We start from the raw sequence: 24,045 nt of genomic DNA on the forward strand, positions 1-24,045 counted from the left end.
GCAGTGTGAACTCTTCACCATGTCTTCAATTATTTATTCTTCACATAAGATAAAAGCCTCAAATGCATTAACAGCTATGAGCTTAGCAGCAGCAGCCCCACATTTGAAAGGTTAAACAATGCCAATATAAGCATTGTTTAATAGCAGCGCATTGCCCCAAGAAGTCCTAGATCTAGAACTCATTTCAAGCTCCTATATGTGGAGCCATGGTGGAGCCAGACTATCAGATGGCTTTAGCAGTAGCCATGCATTGCACAAGGATTTCAGGGCAGCTGTCAGACTAGCTCTTGCCTGCTCTCAGAGCCTGATTTCACAGCAGCTGAGGCAGATAAGGCATGCTCCTGGAATATTCTATTTTGTTTTGTCCAAAGGAGTTCGGTGTATGTGCTCACAGATCACTCTGCAATTGGAAGTGAAGTGCAATAGGTGGGGACAGATGAAAAAAATCAATTCAGAAGAGGAAATCCAAACTAGACACTAATATCAAGGCACCTACAGAACACATTAGTTCCATCTGTCCAGACAGAACCCAGATTAGCTAAAGGTCTTTTCCTCAAGGGCTAATTCCCCACTGTGTTTTTAGGATTATACATAACATCCATTTCCCCAATTTGTATTCCTGCATGTAATTCCAGTGAGTCAGCTTAATTAAGCATCCTTCATTTATGTATTAACACTGACTGAGATAACCTACAGTCTACTTAAACAAACAAACAAAAGCACCATTCCAAGTCAGATTTCCAGAGCTGTAGTAACCTACAGGTAGCATTACACATCACACAATCATGATACTTCCCCTCATCTCCCAAAACCAACCATAATCTCACCTTTCCACTGCAAAGAACACAGAGGAGGTAAGGTTATATCAGAGTGTCTGCCCCCAAGGTAGGGTACTTGGAGCAAATTACTTCCACTCTATCAGCACCAGAAAGGATTAGGCTAACACTCCTTTGCAGCCTTGAAGGTCAAGCCTATACCACCTCATTCCAAACCCGTATTCGCATGATGAGAGAGCAGGAAGAAAAAGGAAGTCCAAATGAATTCTGAATGAGAAATTGAAACATCAAGCAAATTTAGAAAGCAGTAAACATACACATCTTGGCTAACAGAAATGTGCATATTAACATATAATACACAAAATACGCTCATTTTAAATTGTTTAGATATACATTTAACACTTGCAAACTATTCTTCAAGATAAACACCAGTTGAAGTCTGCACTTAATTCAATCAAATGTTCTTCATTAGGATCAAAGTTCATACAATTCAACAAAGTTGTTTTAAATAACGCCAAGCATTCAGAGACAAGTCATGACGTAATACGTGAAATTTCCCCGCTCTGCTCCCTCTCATTTTACCTTTGGGTGTTTAATGCAAAATTTAACATCTGCATATGTCCTCTCCTACCTCAGTTTATTAAGGACTTAACAAGAAAACATAATTCATATAATTAATTGTCAAGATACTGCTTGCAGGATTTTCATTCCTTTATCCAACCAGCTTACCAATTTCAGCATGCTTCATCTTAGATCAGTTTGCATGCCTTAAAATTCCAGACTGGTTTGATCTTGGTTAGCTTCTCTTTTCTATTAAAAAAAAACCACTCTCCAACAGTCTGCATTTTCTCCCTATCAAGGCTGTTGTCAAGTCTGGGACAACATCCCTAACACTGAAGTTTTAAGGCAGAAGAGGCAAGCTGTTCCTGGGAGAACGCCAAGATTTCCACCCTCCTCTTTTACTTGTGCACGTGTCTGCACACAGTGAAAGACAGAGCTCCCCCAGACAGGACCAGTCACAGCACAACTGAAACAGGACAACTCCAGCAATTCCATCTTTTTCTGAAAGAGTGGAACAACAACAGATGAAAGCCAGCTTACAGATTTAACACAAGTGCTATATGGATAACAGATGAAGAAGAAATCAGGATATATTACTAAAAAAAAATAATCAGAAGAGCATTACAAAAGGCCAGTTTTCATCCTCCTTATAATGCATCTATTAAGGATTCTTACTCTTGCAAGACAGAGCATTTGTACAGTATCCCAAGATACATGAGGTTACACTAAGGTGTAACCCTGAGTTCTAACTTCTTTTACGTAAGAGGTTGGAAATAAAGAAATGATAGTAGGGAAAGAAAAGTTGAAATAATTGCATAACTGAAAAAAAAAATGGAGAAGGGGGTTCCAATAATTAGTGAAGATTCATGAATTTACAAAGATGCTGGACCCAAAAAACATGAGGCCTGGACAGACGGTATCTTTAAAGAATTGTCTTATTCATCAAATGAAGCTGGATGCTCTCAAACAATATCTGTTTTACAAAATCTATCACGACTACTTTACATTATAAATTTTAAAAAAGACATGTTACTACTACATCTTGATGCTGAACATCCATCCTATCTATATTCACAGTCACACTGACTAAAACATGAGTTTGTGATGTGTTACTTCATTACACTCAGAAAATGAATCTCTAGTAATAAGAATTTAAGTGAGGCAGACCTATGACACACTGAACATGAGAGCTCCATGTAGGAATATACCTATGATTTCATATTCCTTCAAACAAGGGACCATTCTGTTTCACTATTTCACACAGAAGCTGGACAGCATAGCAGCAGTCACATAATAGAACATAATGACTCCTCCACATGCAGATCAAATAATCAAGAAAAACCCTGAAAAACTGAGGGGTATCTGGAATCACATACCTAGCTACAGTGATTCAGAAATTTCATCCCAGTTTATTGACATTTTTTTGTATGGCCTGGTCATTTTTGAGCCTATAGTAAAAAAAGTGGAATTTGAAAAAACTAGAGGGGTGAATAATGTAAGCTTTTTCCCCCATCATCAAGTAACATTATTTTATAGTAACCTACAAAAAAAGCGTGATATAAAGCATGATCAATGAAATTATAAAATACATTAATCAAATTCCTTTAATACCTTATAGAGACACGACATTGTCCAATAAACATGCACAGAAGATTTCTAATTTTCAATTACAAGAACACAGATTCTTGCAGATGATCTCAAGTTTGTCCCAGGAAGAGGGACACAAAGAAGAACACAAAGGTAATTTTTCCATTTTTTCTTTCTGAAACAACATCTTCAGGTATTCAAGAAATGAAGAAACAAAATATATCACACTAAAAGGAGCCCATCCAACTTACAGGTCCATGTACATAGAATAAGATCATCATTGACCAAGATCTTCACTTTCTTTTAAGCATTTTAGGTTCTTTTCAATGCTAAGCAATTTTTTTAAACTTCAGCCAAGTGGAAATTTAAAAAAAAAACTAAAACAAGATCTAACTTCCCATTTGCTTGTATCAAGTGGGAAGAGTTACATATTCTATTAAACTATTTAAACAAAACAAAGGGGATTTCCCACTAGAATTATATCTCTTCTGAACCCTCAATGCAAGAGGAATAGGTCCGTTATTCATAATCTTTTGAGGTAATGTCCTAGACATACTTAGTCTAATACTTCGCATCTCTTTTCAACTTCAACTACCCACAACATCTACCTGCTTCAAGGAAGTACAACCTTCCAAGATTGTACAACCAACCAAGGAAGCCCAACAGACACTCCAAGTGCGAGATCAATACCACTTATCACTGTCATTAAATACTTTAACATGGAGCTCCAAAGTGTGCTGGTCAACTCCCTGTAAACTCCTGCATTTCAGCTTCCAGCAGGGATTCCCTGCATCTTCTCTTGCACCCCTCCTGGCACCAAGAGTCTCCATGTAGACCCAAGAGTAGTGCAACATGTCCCTAAGCCTCTGAATTTCTTCCCAGACTTCCTTCAGAAATAATCTGTCAACACTTCAAGCCAGCTCCTCACAGTCTAATTCCATCCTGCCTTATCCCAACCCTGTTCTTGATCAGAGCTCTAGGAAGAGAACCTAGAGCTTGCCTTCTCTTTGCGAATTTAAGACACATAGCATTACCTCATATGACTATACATTTACTGTTATCTCAAAAGTTTATGTTGCCATTGACTATGTCAGTGCTAGATAGGGCTAACATCTACAACAGCAAATACACACAGCAAAGGAGTTGGTGTGTTGAGACAGGAAAGGAGAAAAATTAACATAAATAATATTAAAAAATTGTATCAGAAAAAGAAGACTGAAATATATACTTGTTAAACAGAGACTTTGGGACAGGTTGCCTGACAACAACAAAAAAATTTAAAAAGAAAAACAAGTTTAAAAAAAAGCTAGCTACTCTCATATTAGAGAATTCAAATAATAAAAGGAAAATTAAAACTCCGGGACAGATGTAGCATAAACAAACTGAGATCTTTTGGGTGCAAATTGAGCAACCATACAGCTTCTGATTTCAGCAAGTAATGAACATATCCAAGAAATAGCCTCTTAATATACCTGCTGAAGGTAAAATTGCTTCTAATAAGGAAGCCTGTTTTCCTAACAAAGCATATTTCTATATTTGTAATATCAACAGACTTACTTCTCTGCCATGTTCTTGAAGTCCCTTCAAAGTACCTTTTGACCCTCATTCTTCTCCCCATCTCCTCCAGCCCAGCTGCTTGGCTGGTGGAAGGGGAAGACCCGCTGAGTTGTGGTTCCCTGCATTGTGGTTTCCTGAGCAGTGCCCATCGGCTGTTCCAGTCCATCAGGCCTGATCCTGCTGCAGGAAAAAAATGTCTGTGTTCCACCCCCCTTTCCTGACATGTAACTCCCTTCTTTATCAAGCCCCTAACTTGCCTGAGACCTTCAGCAACTTCTTATCCTACACATTTTTCTCTCCCCTGTCAAACATGGTTCTGATATTGCCCACTGAGCCTAAGAGTTATTAGAGACAGACACAGAATAGCTCAATTGGTAAAACAGACAGGCTATAATACACGAGAAGATGTGTTGCCAAATCTCATAATTTCTTCTGAAGTCAGGACTGACAACAGCAATAGTTTTCTTAGGTTCTAGGGACTTTCTTTCCCTTCCTCTCCTCTCCCAGGCCTCTAAAAAATTTACTCCAGTTGTTCCAGACAGATCAAAATATGTGAATGAAAATGGAAGGGAAAGAGAAAGCAAGCACAAGAAAATTTTTAAGCCAGCTTATAAGAAAATTGGAGTATGTTTTCAATTGTTCATAGCATATTCAAAGATGAATTTCAAAAATTTATGAAGCCATTTTAACACTCAAATCTCCAGCTTATCAAACTGCAATCTTTAAAAGAAAGTGCACCTTTTCAAGTAGTTATTTACTTCTTGAAATGCAAATTTGTAAGAAGAATTCATTTTCTCCACCCTCAAAAAAACATGAAGGGCTTTCAAAAGCTGATTTACCTTCTCATTTATACAAGGTAATGCAGTATATTTGCATAAAACAGTCAAAACTTTTTTTTTTGTAATGTAATAGGTAGCTAACTATGTAACCCCTGCCGTTTTAAAAGACAGTCCCCTCGTTAGGAAACCGTTCAAAGTGACAATTTCAGTAACTCAGCATCTCTTTCTGGATAATTAGATGTATTATGAATATGCAGATTTCACACAGCTGATTGGCTTAAATGTATCCCATTCCTCAAGAACATCACCTTCCCTACAAACAACTGTGTTAGCAAAGGCAGACTGTCATCCAAACTTGTTCTAAACATTCATCTGCAAAGCTCAAATACAGATCACACCAGACAGAATTACCTGCCTTCATGAAGGTGCAGGCTGTGGATAACTATTTTACTACTGGTGACCTCTATACATAGGACTTTGTTGCAGCAGATCTTCACAAAATCTTTCAGGGGGACAGGGGTGGAGATTTCATGCCATCCACATTATCACAGAAAGTAAGTTAAATAACATAACAATAGCACCATCCAGTGGCAGTACCTTCCCTTTGAGATATTCATCACTCGTAACACTCAGCATAAGCCACTGAAGCAACTTTAAAACAGGTAAGTAGAGTATTTCCACTTCTAATCACAGTTTTTTGAGCAGCCACCATCCAGCGAATAGAGGGGTCTTGATAGGAAATGCAGTACCTAGCAAAGAGTTTGAAAAGAGCAACTGCGCATACAAATAACACGGGGGGGGGGGGGGGGGGGGGAAATACCAAAAAAAGTAACAAATATAATTGTGCAACTTGTAAATATTGCAACATCTGTAATTCACATTTGTTCTGATACTGAAACCTTCTAATATATTCACTGAAAGTTGAAAATACTTTTACCTGAACTAGGCCATTTCTTATTGCTTTTTAGGCAGAAAAATATTCAGTGTCTTCTCAGTATATACTTTAAAATTAAAAACCAAAACAAAAAGACAAACCTGGTCATTTCCTCAAAAAAAAATATTTGAACAATGGTATCCTGTGTATTTTACACCTGCTTCTTCCTCCCTCTAGTTATTTTTATTCATACTAATTTAAGATTTTCCCTTCTATTCACTCATTTGATGTCCTATTTTCTCAGAAAAACAAGTATTTTATATTTTCGATACCAGAGTGGTAAACTTTACTCATGGTAAGCACATGTGGCAGAGCCAAAAGAAACCCCATAAAACAAAGGGGAAAAAGGCTGTTGTACAGTAATTGCTAATGCAATAATCAGAGCAACAGAAATAAAGAAAGTACTGGTTTTAAAGATATTTTCAGGGTATTTTTCTCAGAGTAGACAGTAGATAAACAGTCACAAAGTTGAATAGTTCAGTGTCCAACCCTTGACACGGGCACATCCTTCCAGCTTAGGAAGGATTCCCATAAAATGTATCAACCAGTAACACATGTATTTGGACAGCTATGATGGAATTATTTTCTCTTCATTGTGAAGCGGGATATTCACACTGCAAAGTTTTAACAAAGCTGCTGTTTGTTTCTAAACATTCTCATAGCTGCTGCTGGAATTCTAACCCAAAGTTTTTTTCTTAGAATTCAAGAAATCTGTGCAGGACTGTGTCAACAGATGGGAATTGGTAGGCTTATTCACTGATGCATACAGACTGATATATCACTGTTGTTGAGTGCTAGAAATGTTAGCTCAAGAGATCGCCTACTTTTAGAAAAGTTCTTTAAGTTAGTTCAGAAGCTTTCAACAAATCTGTGAAAAAAATTGTCACTACAGCTTAAAATCACAGTGTTAACTGCTGGAATTGCATAGCCTGTTTAGATACTGAATTTCAACTTAAAGCACCCAGCACATTTTTGTGCTAATACTGAATTTCCCCAAATATTTTTTCCCATCGTGAAAGACTGTGATTCTGCCCTCCAATCTTTGATAGTCCAATACTGGACCTGAACTACATTGAGGACAAGCAAGATAGGAGAACATATGTGCCTTCAGGAGGTTTTACACAGACATTAGAAATAAGAAATTGAAATTAAGTAACGCCATTATATTGCCACTGTCTGTAGCTCTCTTGTCACTCCCCTCACAACCAGAACCAGTGACATCAGTTAAAGAGACAAGACCAGGCCAGGACTGACATAATGGGTGCAGGGTGCTTCAGATGCTCAACTGGCACAGGCAGTTTATGTCCATCACCTCCCACACACCCCTGCACTCGCCTGTGTAAGGTCTGTGTGTTTCAGCTGCTCAGCAAAGACACTGGCATCTGCAGCTGCAACTGCAGCAGCTGACTCATGTGACCAGAAGGTACCACTGAATCCCTTGCAGCAGCTGCACTCCATCTGTGATTGCTGGTTTGGGGACAGAAGCTGCAGTGTGTCAGTTGCTGTTCCCACTTCTTGTAAACAAGGTCATCTGATCATACAGCCACAACAGCATCAGGGCAGGAGACCCCCTTCAGAATGAGCAGATGGCTCCATCGTTCAGGCACACAGCTTCTGAATGTGCAGCAAGTTTCCCATGCAATTTAGACCCAGCTACATTCCCTGTTTGCTTTGGCCACAGATCCATAAAATTACAATCTTATCTTGTATAAAGCTTCAAGAACAAATCAATTTAGATGTCTGAGAGACTATTACATGATACAATGATTATTGAACTATATAAGTATGTAGGTCAGACAATATTTCCTGGCAAGTCTTCAATATTATTCACAAGCAGGAGGAAAGCAAAACAGACATATATCTCTCTGCAAATGCAAAAGTGCACATCCAGACCGGACACATAACCTTAAGACTGCTAAGCAGGAGCTTCCAGATGTTCTGATTAAATCAGATGGTCAACTTTATGCGACCTCTTCCATCACACTACTAAAATGGCTCAAGTCTCATATTTTCCTCACACTACAGGCTACTCTGTCTGCTCTATGTTTTTACCTGTAGGGGTGCATGGGTGCACAGAACCTCACCCTGGCAAAAATACATGTGCACATTCTCTCTGCACACAGCCTTGTGCTACGCAGTCTGGCTCTCTGCTTAAAACCATTGCCTTTTACCCCCATTGCAATTCTTGTGCATTCTGTAATCCATCCAACTCCCTTTTCACTGTTATGGGCAATAGTTCTCTTTTCCATCCTGCAAGCAAACTTTTCAGTAGGAATGAAGGAGCACACCATTACAAGTAATGTAGTAAGATTGCACTGTCTCCACATGACATCTTACTATTTCCAAGGACCCTTAGAGACAGCTAGACAAATATCTGCCAGGAATGACAAAGATGCATCTCTAGTTGGATTGGGGGATTGAAACTAAATGATCTCTTGAGGTCTCTTTCTACAGTTCTATGAAAGGAAAGGCAATTAATGGGCAGCTACTAAATTATTTTCACACAAGCCGTTTAATCTGCTCTGATAGATGACCACCTTTAAAATAGCAGAATTCACTATTCTGAGCACTAATTGGTACTCTTGGGGCTAAGCTTAACTCAGAAAAGACTGAATGGGTAATAGAGACTTATCTATTCTCTCACTTGCTAACAAACTCTACAGCTTATTTTACATTTTATTTGTGGTGCTTACATCTCTAAATGAGGATACTTTTAGAGCCAAATTAGCAGAGAGAGTGATACTGCATTAACTGCTTTGGAAATGGAACATCTGATGTGATTCTGCCATTTTTATAATAGGGTAACATCAGTGGGCATTCTCTGGCAAGTCAATTCTTAAGAGTTTCACTAAAAAAAAAGACTTCAAGTGAGAAAATTGAAGTCCCAGCACAAGAAAAATTTATACCATGTTATTAATTGCACACAAATGTCACAACAATAAAGCTCATTACCTGATTATTTAGGAAAAATGCTGGCATTATATCCTAACTATGCCTCTTATGGAATTATGAAAAAACAATACATAATAAACACATACTTTATTGATGTAAAAAGAGCAGGCAAACACAAGTGCCACCAATAAATAAGTCCTATTCTTAAAATCCTAAGAGTTCACAAAAGCCTCAGGCTACTCAAAAATCAAATGAAATGTGCCTGCATTTGAAAATTCAGTTATAGTGTATCTTCTTTTACAGTAATTTTTTTTTTGGTCACTAAAATGCAAAAATATTGGAAATTCTCCATCTACTCTCAGGATTATTAAAAAAAATTACTAAGAATAATTAATATTTTTATTCTCTTTGGTATTGACCAGCTTTTAGATAATTATACCAGCAACACGTTAAAAACCAGAACAAAATCAAAACCGAGTTTAGAGATGATTACACTCTTATTCTGGGTTTTGCAATTTCACTTACCAGTTAACACAGCAATCTGAACATGAAAGATGTTTGTGGTCTGTATTACACAAAAAATTCCCAAGCCCCCACATCACTGAGGTGTATCTCATCTCAAGCTCAAGCTGCATGCACATGAAATACGCATTTCTTACCTCCACTGGTTTGAAAGAGTCTCAATGGAAGCAGAAAGCCCCCTCACCTCAAGCTTAGAAGTGTTTAAGCAAAAAGATAACAGTGCTCTGTCAAGTCCCTTCAAGTGGTTAAAAGCTTTAGACATTTTACACCTTTTACTACAAGTTTCAAAGGGCTGCCACCAAGGTGGCAGCGGCTCAAAGCCTCCCCTCAGCTGGTGGCACTCCCAGCACTGACCACACCCTTCGCCAAGGCTTTCAAACAGCGCCTCCACTTCAACAGCTTTGATGTTATGTCATTAAAATCAGAAAAAAACCAGAATTAAAACAGGATCTGGCAACAGAAGATTATTTGAAGGCTCTCCTTCACACACAGTATACTTAAGGCAATAAAATTAATGTAATTCCACAAAATGGTTGAGTGTGTAAATAGCTTTTATTCTGGTTCTGGTGCTATGTCTAGAGGACTGTGAGCAGAATACATGTAAGAAATACAGTAAGAGAATGGAATAAAAATCCCATATTAAATTCTCACTCTTTGTTTCAGAATATGCAGTTCTTGCTTCATAACTTGCAGCTTGAAGTTACATAATTACTCTGATAGCTCAAAACCATCCCACAGCCATCTTTAATATATTCTCTTCTAAGAGACACTAAGACAAATGTATCTTCTGGGCTATTAGAAGGTCCAATTAATAATTTCTAAATTTTAGAAAATCTTAAGCTTAGTGCTACATTGCATAACACAAAAATTAATACTCTCAAGACAGATCTTGTCCAATTCTAAACTGTGCAACAAAGATGCAGAAACCTTAGCTACCTTAGCTAAAAAGCAGCAATCCAAGGAGATTTTGCATGTTCTGTAGCACAAGGCTGCATCTTATTCTAAAAAGAGTGTACCCCATCTTCTATTGGAAAGAAAGCACTAGAGTGACAGAAATATGCAGCAGCATGGAAAAAAAAAATAATTCTGCACATTCAAAACTCAGTCTTCAAATACATCTGTCACTGCACACAACCCCATCACTACTGCATTAGCACCACACTTCATCAATACCAGGAGTCAGTGCTGTTGAAACATTAACACCATTCTTTAACAAGTTGTAAAAATAAGAGAAGCGCCAAGAGAAGTCATGAGGAAAGTCGTCTTCTGGACAATCATGTCTTACTGACTGCCCAAACGGCATCTATTGAAATGAACCCCAGGAGGACAGGAGGTGCAGCCATCCTGTGCTGTCTGTGAAGCCTTTGCTCTACACTGGCTGAGAGGCAGGCTGAAGGGCTTTACAGGAGTTCTGATCACTTGAGCCTTCCAAGTCGGAGAGTTCAGTTCAGGGCTGTGGGTTCTCTGCTCAGTCTGTGCAGGAGGGTGAGCTTAGGAACTGGCAGCAAAAGGAAAAACATTATTTCCTTGCTTTAAAGCATGTATGTCTAGTACACACTGAGGAACAGCAATCGCTGTCAGGAATATTATCAAGAGGAAAAACAGAATAACCTGGCCTCATTAACTCACTACAGGGAAGAACCAAATAGGTGGTCCATGTCAGTCCACCTATTTCTGCACAAATTGTCAAAGTAAGAAATCATTACAAGAGATCAATTTAACTCAGCCACTACTGCGAGAGTTCCTGTAAGCAATGAAATTTGAGCTGGAATGTTAGAAAACATCTTCCCCTTGAAGGATCTTTTGATATCTCTTCTGTACCACCTATGATAAGGCTGTGGTAATCAAAGCAGAGGACAGAAGACATCCTCTGCTGAAGGTAAGAAAAGAAAAATTAATGTATGCAATTAAGAGCAAGACTACAGAAAAACAGTGAATCTGACATTAGGAACTTTTAAGCAAATAAAGTTTCAATCCTTTAGCATCTGTTTTTACACTGTGTGTGTCACATACATAAAATATTTTGGATTCTCCATTGGCTTTCATAACCATCCTTCTCTTTCCCCTCCAGCACTCCTCCTTCCCACTACCATGGAAGTGTTGTATCACACAACAGCCTCAGATAAGCATCTCAGGCTACAAAACCAAGCTCCCCAGAGGAACATAAGCCCTGTTCTTAACTGCCAGCCATAGCTTTTATCAGAAGTTTTCTTCTATTTTACATCAAATAAGCCCTGTGCCATACAAGAATGAATTAACACTGATTTCCAGGAGCTGTTTAACAATACAGACTGTTCTAATAGAGCCTTTAAAGCCACATAGCAAAGCTGGGCTTTAATGTACTATACACACAAAGGAACATGAACCGAGGCAGGAGGCTCAATTAAAACACTGTACTGATACATACACACAGTTTTAAAATACTGACACAATCTGCTTACCACCCTGTACAACTATTGTGCAGATTACTTATTTAACATCTCCAACAGCAGGATGCAAAATGAAATTATATGCTAAAACTAAGCTGAAATTCTCTATTTTAAATTTAAGCAGATGCAAAGACTGCTCCATGAAAGAAGTTAAAAGTATGAAAAATGAAGGAAAAGTATGAAAAATGAAGGGAAAAACAAAGAGGGAGGAATCTGTAATAGAAATTCTGTAGCTAACCATAAATTATTATTTTTGTATATCTGACTCAAGCTTTTATATGTGTGTGTATAATACACAGAAGTGATAAAACAATTCTAGAGAAATCAAACTGCAATTTGAAGTAGTTTCTACAGAGGGAGCCAACAACTCAAGGAACTGGATTAAGAAAACATTCCAGATCAGTACAGAGCTCTTCCCAGCCATCAAGCTCATTCCTTAAAAGTTTCTCAAATATTGACAGCGCATTATCCAGATTCTTACTCTACAGAATTCCCAAGTACTTAATGGAAGTTTAATTAAAGAAGTGCTTAATTACATGTCATGGAACAATCAGAGTCAATATATACAGAATTTTATTTGCTTGGGGAAAAAGTGGCAACTAGTCATTCTAGTCATTCTAAATTACTATTTATTCACTAAAAAGCAAAGTTTAAGAATTTTCCTCTCTAAAAATTCTAAAAATATTTGATTTTGTAAAAGCCAGTATCACTTGCACAGTAGAGATTTTTATTGAAATTTTCAAATGAAACTCTACACCACGAAGCAGGTGAATCTGATACTTGATTAAAAAAAAAAAGGAGGAAATCTAAAATAAAGTCGTGTAAAGGTGGGAGCTGGCAGGTTTTTCCATTAATCTGGGTGCCTTGTTATAACTGCCATAACAGTTTTCCACATTAATTAATTGCCAAATCATATTTCATAATATATATTAATCCACTCAAATGTAATTACAAGTGAGGCATATTATATCAAGTAGCTCAACAGCTGTGACAGATTCATATATCATGTCATCCATACAAATCACACATATTGTCAGCAATATATGTTGAGAAGGCCAACAAAAGACTTAAAGCTTCATATTTCTGATATTTTACTCTCTCTTCCACAAACAATTTTCTACCCTGTATTTTAGCTTTAGAGGGAAAGAGGATGGATAAAAACCATTTTAGAGGGACTTCAGCCCAACAGGACAAATCTTTAACCCCACACACGGGGAAGGATTTCTGAAGACAAACTGCCCCCTCTAGTGGCACAGAGCTTTTGCTGTTTGCAGCAGCCTTAGACGGACTGCTGCACCCCTCTGGTGACCCGGAATTCAGGTCTCTCTCCCTGCAAAGTATCAATGACACACGGTTGCAGTCTCATTGTGCTTGGGGTCGAGTCCCTTAGCTTTTGTACTGAAGTACTGTGATAGGCAGTGACTAACACGGGGTAGCCCCCCTGCCCCCAAATACAAGGAAACTGCTCTTCAACATTCCTGTGACATGGCTCTAATCCCTTTGACATCCTCCAGTTCTCTGACATACCCAGACTACTTCTAAATCCCTACTGTAGATTTCTCTACTCTTTGCCAAGCAACAGAGGCCCCCTGTAATCCCCAAACATCCCTATTATGACTCCAAGATTGACCCTTCCACTTAAATATCTATATTGTCTAAGCAAAACTAGAAAATATGCGCACATCACCTCCTGCCAGATGTTACAGGTAAATCAAAACTCCATCAGTCAGTCACCCAAACAGCCATCCTCAAATTTAAGAGTGCCTCTCTCACTTGTTCAGTTTCACTATGAAAAATAGCAAGCGTGCAGGTAAGAATGAAATCCCTCTTAGCTAAATGAATCCCCCTCAGCCAACTTGCAGCAGAGCAAAACATCTGCTCTCTCCCTTCTCACCAACACATCAAAAACTGACTGAAGAGAAAGAAAGCTGATATCTATCTTCTTCCTCACTTCATGATCTTGATCCTTCAAAAAAGAAAGCTTAAAAAATCAGAAACACAATGCGGATTCCACATTTCTTACTCTCTCCTTCAACTAACTTTCAAAAGTGTCCCATCACAGCCAAAACTGCTTAAACAGAAGGTTTTAAAACTGTTCAACCAGCAGTCAGTCAAAGCTGCACTAAAATAAGTGTTCTGAAGCTCTGTTTACAGACTCAGTTGTACAACTGAATTCCAAACAACGTTTTTAAAACTCACAGTGACTATATTTCAGTCACCTGTATTCATACAAGCTAGTCAAGCTACCAAAATTTGGCTAATAACGCCTAGTTTAGTAAAAGAAAATATTAGTAAGAAAACTCACCTCTGTCAACACTTACCCTACACAGAAGATGAACTCTGTATTAAAGTATTCCTATTCTGTATTGAAGAATTCCTACTTTAATATCAAGACATCTTGCACCACACCCCATTGCTGGCTACACCTAGCCTAAATTTATTGTCCTAAAATTTTTTTTTATGTGGAACCATAGTAAAAAAAAAAAAAAAAAATTAGCCTAGGCAAGAGCATAGACAAGTCTCTACTTTGTTAATATGACCTTCAGTTAAAGCAAATCAGGCCAATTCTGAGAATTAAAAATAGAAACAACTCTTGTAAAAGGACCATACAATGGGTCAGGAAAAATATTTTTGTTTGTCTCAGAGTTTATATTTTTTATTGTACTCAGAAGGAGAAGAAATATAGGCAACATTAAGGCCTTTCCAACTTTATTACATCTGAGTTTCCCTAGCAGTCCTGTAGGACTCAGAGTTGAGGGGGATAAGCGGGGTTAGGGAAGGTGGGAAACACCTGCAGGACATCCCTTAAGCACAAATGCTTACTTCCCTTGTAAAACACCAATGCAAACAGAAGATACCAGCTTTGTTATTCCCGCTGCAGAACAGCAGACTTGCACTGAAAACAAGTGTGTTGCTCATCTGATTCCCTACAATATGGACATGGCTTGGCTTGATCACCAGTGCTGATGGCTCTAACCTGCTAATTTTGATGGAAACAGGTTGAGCTGTGGGACCGTACCCTCCACCCTTCACAAGGTACATTCAGGAGTTGATTGGGGTGGGGAAGGAGTAGATAGTTCCAGCTAAATTCTGAAAAGAATGTATATATGCACAAACTTAACAGCTTTAGTGCTAATAAATTCCTGTTGAACAAAAGAAGTGTACACAAAATGAAAAGACAAATTTAGAAGGCTGCTACAGTTGAAGTGAATTGAAAGCAGGAAAAAAAAAAAGGTGCTCTTTCATACCTTAGTGCTTAAAATAGAAGTTAAGCATGATGCCATGCCTGTAAACCAATGCCACTCTTAGTGGCTGTACTTCTCTCTCTAGATAACTAAGACTCAAGGACTAAAGGATCAAGCCAAGTCAGGGTAGCAGGCTCAGTTACCTTTGGAGGTAAGGAATTCATTTCTGAAAAAAATTTACATTTTTATGAACAACAGCTATACTGAAGTATCTCTGAGAAGCTGAAGGACATTTGACAGCCAGATAAATCACCATGATGGATTTCAGATGAAGAATGCAAAAATGTCTTCTTTAGTCTACTAGGGAAGACAATATAAAGCTGCTGACATTTCAAAGACTGAAAGATAAAATAATTTAAGTAGGAGGATTTTAGAACATTTTAGTAATATGTAGAAATTAACTTTGTATTTGACTTAAAAACATTACAACAGGTTTAGAAGCATATCTTAATTATAAGGGCACTGTACTCAAAAATAAGTTTATAATCACTTCAGCAACAGTTACCCTAGTGGTAAGTTGTCTTTTATGTTTTTTTACAAGTGGCATTTCTTTTAAATATGAAGGTCTACTTAAACATCAGAAAATGTTAATTAAGTATCTAACAACCTATCTATAAGTTAAATCAGAGAATTTAGCTTGAAGGACTGGAAGTGCTCTGAAGTTCAACAATGCATAATCTGTTGTGTTCACATGGTCCAAGGAGAAGAGTACACAGCATTAGAAATGTTCCAAAGGTCTCTCCTGAAAACAACATGACACTGACCTACAGGAGTTTTTCCCTGGTCAAATGTCCAGTGACATTCAAGACGACAAGATCGGTGGCAAAAGCATGTTAACCTCTTTCATTATACCCAACAACATATCAATCATCTCGGGAGCTAATGCAGTGTGTACAACAAAACACCAAAGAAAGGCTTCTGTTCCTGCTGATCCATGTAAATCTTGAGTTTTACTGAACTTTCTGTATTACACAAAATCTAATAAAGAACTACTTAAATAAAATTAGTTCAATCCTCCATTTAAGAAGTGACTATGCTGTAAACATATCAATAACAAACATGCAATTAACTAATATGCAATATACCTAAAATAAAAAGCTGAAAGATAACTACTTCAAATGAAATATCTCTCATCAAAAGGCTCAGTTTAATCAGTATCTATTGAACAAATAAAGCTTGTGTACACAGTACAACTTGTACTGTCCAAAATACAGACCTGGATGTGATTTACCTTGTGTTTAACCCCTCTGCCTTTTTTCTGCAGTACTTTTAACACTTCTAGCTCATAGCATCCAAAATGGGCTAATGGGTTAATCAAAGCTATACTGTCCATAAGTGTTCTATCACTAGAGAGTGTGCTGTGCAGAAAACCAATCTTCTCACTCATCAAAGGAAACTGATGTTGCCTATGTCTTGCCTGGAGCTCAAGTAGTTTTAATGTCACAGGTGCATTACCATGATGTACTAACTTAAGTTAAATGTTATACGTCTTTTTCTATCCTCTGAAAGAACAAGGGACATTTGGTTAGTAATTAAATCACTAAGGCTTTTGGAAAAAAATATTTCCCAGAGGAATTAAATCCTTTTTACCAGAATACATTTTTACTGTTTGAAATCTTTGACCTTTCTAAAAGCATCCAAAATTTAATATGGGAAAACTTGACAGCTATAGATGTGATTTCATCTGAAACAGGTACATTATCTTACACGAGGATAAACTCCATAAGTCTTCTGGATGTATCATGAAATAATGCAAAACACTGCTAATGTAATAATGGAAACAAGAGAGTTATGTGCAAGAGCATAAAGTTTAAAATAGTAAGGGGAAAAAAGGGGTGTTATTTTTATATCTAAGCATGTAGATAAACACAAAATTCCCCACTATCTCTACCCTAAAAACAAGAAATCTGAAAGTAATCCTAGAAATCTGTATCTAATTTAGAAATGAACATAGGCATTTAGGATGAACATTTAAATGAGGTATTTAAATTGCATTAGTACCAACTGCAGTTAATTAAAGAATTTTCAGAAGAAATTAATGAAAAAGATTCTTAAATCTCTTTTTATAACAAAGTCTTCAGACAAACCTTGAAATTTACAGCAGACTAAATACTAAAGAACAAAAAGTAACATTTTTTCCTCAGGTATTTAACAATAAGACGTGTATATACATTAAAGAGTATATAGGTAACATGCATGTATATCATCACAAAAAAGCTTACAGTTCTTTGTGCTTGTCTTCTGCCAAAATTTGGTCATTTGGCTTCAGCCCATACCTTGGGGAGGGGAAAAAAGAAAGAAAAAACAAAGTTACTCACGTGAGAATATGACCATAAAATGAAGTTTTACAGTTTTAAATTATTAAACTGTGTTTGTCGATTCAGATACCACAGGTATTGCAAACAGTCACAAAACTTTCTAAAAACTTACAATGCGTTTATCAAAGTAAACTTAACATCACACAAAATTTTGCTTTATATCTTGGCTTCAAACTCTACTGGATACTTCGTCTGACACTATCTACCAAAAATCACTGCAATTCTTACCTGAACCATACATTCATCTTTTAACTTGAATCTGCCAAAACATGAAAGGGAGGATTACAGACAACAGAAACACTAAATGTGGCTGTAGTGTTTCTCCCTGTACCAAATAAAACTGTTAAAATAAATACCAAAATAATTCTGCAGGAAAAAATACACTTTAACAACAGGCTATTTAGGGAAACTTCTGCAGTCCATAGAAGCAACTTCTGATAAAAGCGAGTGCTTGAGAGAAAGAAACTTTCTTTGCTGGCTTAACCTAACAGTTGATTTAACAGAATGGGTTGCCAGCACTGCCTGATCAGAGGGAAAAGAGAATGCAGTCTCTGCCAAGACAGCCTACTGCCAGCCTGCACTGTCACTCACTGTGGAAAACCCTTAAGGACTGACCTCACTTTTGTTCTGCATCAGAGTAAAATCTTCTGACATCTCAAAATAAATTGCTCTAGTATTCTGCAGGGTTTGTTTTTTTCTCTTGCATTAGGTGGGCTTTTTGGTTGATTGATTTGTAAGACAATCAATCACAATGTAGCTACAAGTCAACTGTCCATTGGACAACTCTGCAAATGACAATCTGCTGAAGGTTCCCACTGTCCCTTTGTTCTCTGGTTTTGTTCCTTACTCTAGACAACTGCAGAACTATAAGTTATTCCTCCTGAGGAAAGATTCGGGTCACCGACAACTACACTCAATCTATCTTGCAAAATTATTTTTGTTTATAACAAATAGGCAAAATATCCTTTTTCTATTCCTGACAGCATTTTCTGATGATACTCTCTGAAACTCTTATTTTCAGCATCCATTTAAAATGCAAGCACCAATGCTGGACACATTTTCAAGCTCACTAGTGCTCACTGCACTCAGACATACAAGACACTGACTGACTGATTTTTATTGTTTACAAACACAGAGACTTCCCCAGGTTATTTGCTACAGTATCATGCTGACTTGAATCCATTTATCCACTTTGCTGCTAAATCCTTGGTGTAGACACTCCTAATCAGGATACAGCGGTTCATCCATGTTCTCCTTCCAAGTGCAGGGCTCGTGTTTGACTCAGGGTAAGCAGGGTTTCCTGCACAGATTCAGGTCACTGTTTAAATTACCAAATCTTCTTCATACTTTACCATCCTGTCAATCTTTAAGACACCCATTTTTACTCTTATGATCTTACATTTACTTCCAACTTAATGTTTTCTATAATCAACCACATCAGGCTCTTTTTCTTAAACAAAAAAGGGTCTAGCCCAACACCAGTCTCTTCATAATGCTACTACACCTACCTGATATCTCCATTTGTCATGTCTTAATATGAATTGCACTTATAGCAAATACGTATCAGAGAAAACACAATGAGTTACCAGGAAATTCTAAAAGGAACATCTTTCAGAAGTGGAAGGACACTATCTCTTCTTATGAAACTTAAAATGAAATCAGGTCTTTGTCCAAGGATTTATCTGTCATAGACAGATGCACTAATATGCAATCCATTTTGCAAATGGATCATTTTGCCCATTAACAAATATAGCCACAGAAAGTCACAGACATTCTTCATTAAAAATTAAGCTGCCTGCTTTTCCTCTACCAGTAGTCAGGCTACTTGAGCTTTAACAGTGTACCATTTTCTCTGCTGAGAAACAAAATCTATCTTTGAGCTTTTCAAGCTTCCAGAATATTTGTAACTACACCTTTTTTTTTTAACCACAATTTTACCCCCACAGTTATTTAGAGGGGAAAAAATTCAAACAAATAAAACCTGTCACTACTTACTCAGCCTAGTAAGTCAGCTACAACAGAAATCATGTAACATAAGGGGAATGCTGTTCAACAGATGTGTGATTTTGGGCTATGTTACTGACATACCGCAGAGGGGCTGGGAGGGACACAGTTGCTACCCCTAAGGTTTGCAGAATGGTTCCTTTGGTGAATCTCAGCTTACACAATCTTTTTCACCACCATCACCTTTTTCTACTGTGAAAACAGTTTTCTTAAAATATTCTTCCTTGATCCCTAAAGATATTGTTTTGATAGCAAGTTGTCAAAGAAAACTTCCCACAAAGGGACATGCTTGTAGAGTTCAAATTTTTATGAGTACTTTACGCATTAAGATTTATATTATATTTCATACACAGCTGCTCAACTATTTAATGAATTTAAATGTGCAACTAGCACAGTGAGCAGCTTACATAATATTTTCCAAACATATGCTTCATAGGCAAGATTGATAAGCACCAGTTGGGTCTTCCTAACTAATGAAGGTTATATTTGTCAGAATTTCTCTAAAGAACATTTAGGAGCTAACAATACTAAGTGCAAAATCGAAGCCCAAGATAAGCAATCAAAAAAAATTAAAATAAGGACATCTAAACTCTCTAAGCCACCAGAACAACCAATTGTGTATTTGTTATAGAACTAATTGCCTGATATTAAACTAGTGAGTAGAAGACAGCCATATATGCTATGGAAGTAAGCAAAGGAGTGACCACAACTTCATTTTTTTCTACTCTGAAATTCAAAGTTCAACACATCGTAGAACACAAAATAATTATTATTCTTTTCAACTATCCAGTAGCAAACGCTGATAGTTTTAAAATGTTAATAGTCTCTTCCTCACTGCTTGAAGTCCTATTTAAAAAAAGGAGTCTTAAGAGTAAAAATATGCAAAAGGGTCTACAGCCTGACTGCAGGTAAGTGTCAGAACACACTGCAGTGCCTTTCAAAAATTAAACATTTAAGCCCTTTGATTTGTCCTCCACAAACATTTCATCTATTGGAAGAGTAGCCAGTGTTCCAGACACCCCTTCAGAACAGCAGCTGTCCATGAAGCTGGGCAGCAAAGGGTTGGACTACAGCGATTCCCACAGCGCACAGCTGCCCCGCACACCGGGCTGCACAGCTGCCCCGCACACGGGGCTGCACAGCTGCCCTGCTGCCCCGCACACCGGGCTGCACAGCTGCCCTGCACACCGGGCTGCACAGCTGCCCTGCTGCCCCGCACACCGGGCTGCACAGCTGCCCTGCACACCGGGCTGCACAGCTGCCCTGCTGCCCTGCACACGGGGCTGCACAGCTGCCCTATGCACTGGGCTGCACAGCTGCCCTGCTGCCCTGCACACGGGGCTGCACAGCTGCCCTGCACACTGGGCTGCACAGCTGCCCTGCTGCCCTGCACACCGGGCTGCACAGCTGCCCTGCACACGGGGCTGCACAGCTGCCCTGCACACGGGGCTGCACAGCTGCCCTGCTGCCCCGCACACCGGGCTGCGTAGAAGCGTCCCAGGTACAGACAGAATTGTAGTTTCTGTTAGCACCTATCACCATCTCTAATGACAGTTTCAATTGTAAGTTTCACAGTGCAATACAGTAACTTTTCCAGTGTCAAGATAATTCTTTTAGACAGTATTCTTTCTGACCCTACAAAAAGACATGTTTACACATTTAACTTACCAGGACAAATGAGCAATCTCATGTGCCTGTAATTCACCAGTAAACGAAGGCACAACTAATTATAAATTCACAACTATTGAAATCTCAAATATTTTTCCTCTCCACAAGCCTGGAAATAAAGTAAGACCCAGACTACTGCAGGCATTCTGAGGACATGGTATAGGGGAGTCAGACGATGTTGAGGAAATTTGCCCTAAGTACACCTAAACACACTCTATGAAAAAAATGCTACAGCCACTTGGCATAGATCTATTACAGCAGCTAAAGTACAACTCTGACCAATACATTCAATTTTGTTACAGTGGTAGAAAAGGTGGTATATTCTTCATTTCTTCATGTACATTGAAGAACTTGCCTAGCATTTACCTGCATGTTTATAATTGCAATTTCAATTTCTGCCAAAATGTATCATTTTTATTCTATGCTTGTTTTTCATTTTTTAGAGCATACCAGAACTTCCAAGTTCAACTTCAGCAATTTTTAATGATTTAATGAAATAGTAATCCTACAACTCCAGGATTTTTTCTTTTCCAGCTCCTAATACAAGACACAATGAAAATTCACATACTTGGAGAGTAGTGAGCATTTTTACAGAAATATTTTTAATGTAACAAACAGCCATAAGGCACAGTTCCTTTAAGGCAGCATCCAATTTCACAAAGCCTTAACCAAATTAAAAAGAAAACACAGCCTGCATAAAATATTGACTGCTGATAAATTCCAAACATATATCAAGTTCAGATCTACTCTATCAAAAATTTCCTGAAAAGATGGTAAAATTCACCTGTCCAAAAGCCCAATATGTAACTGATAATGAGCAAACAGGTTTAAAAAATGGCAATAGATCTTCACAGCTAGAAAATTAAGTCACCTTTCAAAATTTTTTACTTGAATCCACCAATCTAAGCAAAAAATAAGTAATAATTGCACAGATATCAAAATGAAAATCAGCACACACATATATATGCTTGGGCCAGAAGAGTCAAGATGGAATGCAGACCATCCACTAGGAAGTATGAAAAACTGCTTATGTATAACAGTAATATTCTGATCACTATTTTCAAGAGTACTTGTGAAGAACAAGACACTAGAGGTAAAAGTATTTTTCTAAGCATTAGCCATCAACGTGAGTAGTCAGCAAAAAACCCCTATATTTAATCTATTTCCGTGGCACAAAGCTGGGACAGTAAAGCATTCCAGGAAGCCCTAAATATGTATCTGCACTGACATTCCTCTGCTTTGGTTGATGTACAAATAAATACAAACTTCTTGCCTCAGTACATGGCTCTGGCTAACCTTGCTCACCTTTAAATGCACTTGGGCTTTGCTAGTCCATAAGCTTATTCTATTTGACATGCTTTGCTGCACTTACTGCTTTAAATATTCCCCAGATTGATTAAAAATTCAATACATGAAAGGGCAAATTTTGTGTTCTTTGAACTTTGCAGAAAAGTTATCAAAAAAAGGAACAGAGTGTGATTTGTCCATCAGACACCTAACACCCATTGGTTGCATTAACTGGACAATACAAGTAGATTTTATTTACACTAGGCTATGCTTCATCAATAAAAGAAGATACCTGTTAAGAGAGCTCAGCAGAAGCATTTCTTCATAAATTTTCAAAGAAGTCACTAAGGAACCTTAAGGATTTCCCTATAGTCTTGTTATATTTCAGATTAATCTAAAGAAGGTTGCATAAGAATGATTCAGCAATTGTGTTAACTTCAACTTCCAAGTGATGTTAAGGCTACCTTCACTGGTTTTAAAAAAAAAGGAACCGCAGTCCTTTTTTTTTCTTTATTATTAATCTTGTCAAAACTAGAACAAGCGTCTTTGGGACACTGTATTCCCATGTCCTTTTCAGAGTGTATTGACTGATTTCTATGCAGCTCTCATATCCCACGAGATCATTCAGGTCAGGAGCACAGCCATGTGTGAACCTGCTACAGCAGGGCATCCTCATGAGCATTTACAAGCCAATGCACACAGCAAGCCCAGCTCACAAAATATTTCTAACGCCTCAGATTTATGGGGGATGGGTACAGAAGGTCAGCCTGTTTCTCAAGTTCCATCTGCAATTTATCAGACAGAATAAGTAATGCTGCCATAAGTGCTAACTCCATTTCTTCTGACTTGATCTATACAGAGATCAAAAAGCAGTAAGGAAACTGCTTTTCCTACAGTAGTAAAATAGCACTTGAAGTATTTCTACATTTTTGACAAGGCTACAGCTGCTTAGAAATTTCAGTTAAAGCTAATGTAGCTTTACTCTTCCCACTAGCACACAAATACAGCGTGAGTGTCATGACTTGTACGTATTTGGATTATTACCTTGAGCTTGCTAAACCAGATTCTAGGGCTGTGAATTTTCTAAATCCAGACAAAAACAAAAAATCCACAACCCAGACCATACCTGGTATCTAAGTTTAGCAGCCCAATTCATCATGGACCAGATGAAACCAGCTAAACCAAACTAAAGTTTTCTGTAACAGGCAGATACAAGTACCTTAGTCCAAATATTTAAGACATGTTTTTTCCCACTATTAAAAAAAAAAGACAGACGCAAACAGTAAAGGCCTTTGATTCATATTCTGAAAGTCTCACTGTCTTGCCTGACTTGCAGTGTTTTTACTCCACCAGTCTGACATTTCCTTTTTTTTCCCCTGTAGATTCCACTGTTGCTTAGTCTCCCAGTTTTACCATCTGAAATGCACCACACTCTCGATCCCCTCAAAGTTTCTTCCCTTCTTTATCCTCTGGGCAGCTGGTCCTC

At 37.9% G+C, this 24,045-nt stretch overlaps 1 protein-coding gene across 3 annotated transcripts in view; it reads right to left on the minus strand.

Annotated features, from left to right (window-relative positions):
* Positions 1 to 24,045, minus strand: part of ADK (adenosine kinase) — a 266,929-nt gene that overhangs the window by 213,932 nt on the left and 28,952 nt on the right. For all 3 annotated transcript variants that reach the window (XM_064430468.1, XM_064430466.1, XM_064430467.1), the window contains exon 3: positions 17,505 to 17,558. In XM_064430468.1, coding sequence (XP_064286538.1) covers positions 17,505 to 17,558 — 54 coding nt within the window. The remainder of the gene's footprint in view (positions 1 to 17,504; positions 17,559 to 24,045) is intronic.

The sequence above is a fragment of the Passer domesticus genome, chromosome 8 (genome assembly GCF_036417665.1).
Source record: "Passer domesticus isolate bPasDom1 chromosome 8, bPasDom1.hap1, whole genome shotgun sequence".
NCBI lineage: Eukaryota > Metazoa > Chordata > Aves > Passeriformes > Passeridae > Passer > Passer domesticus.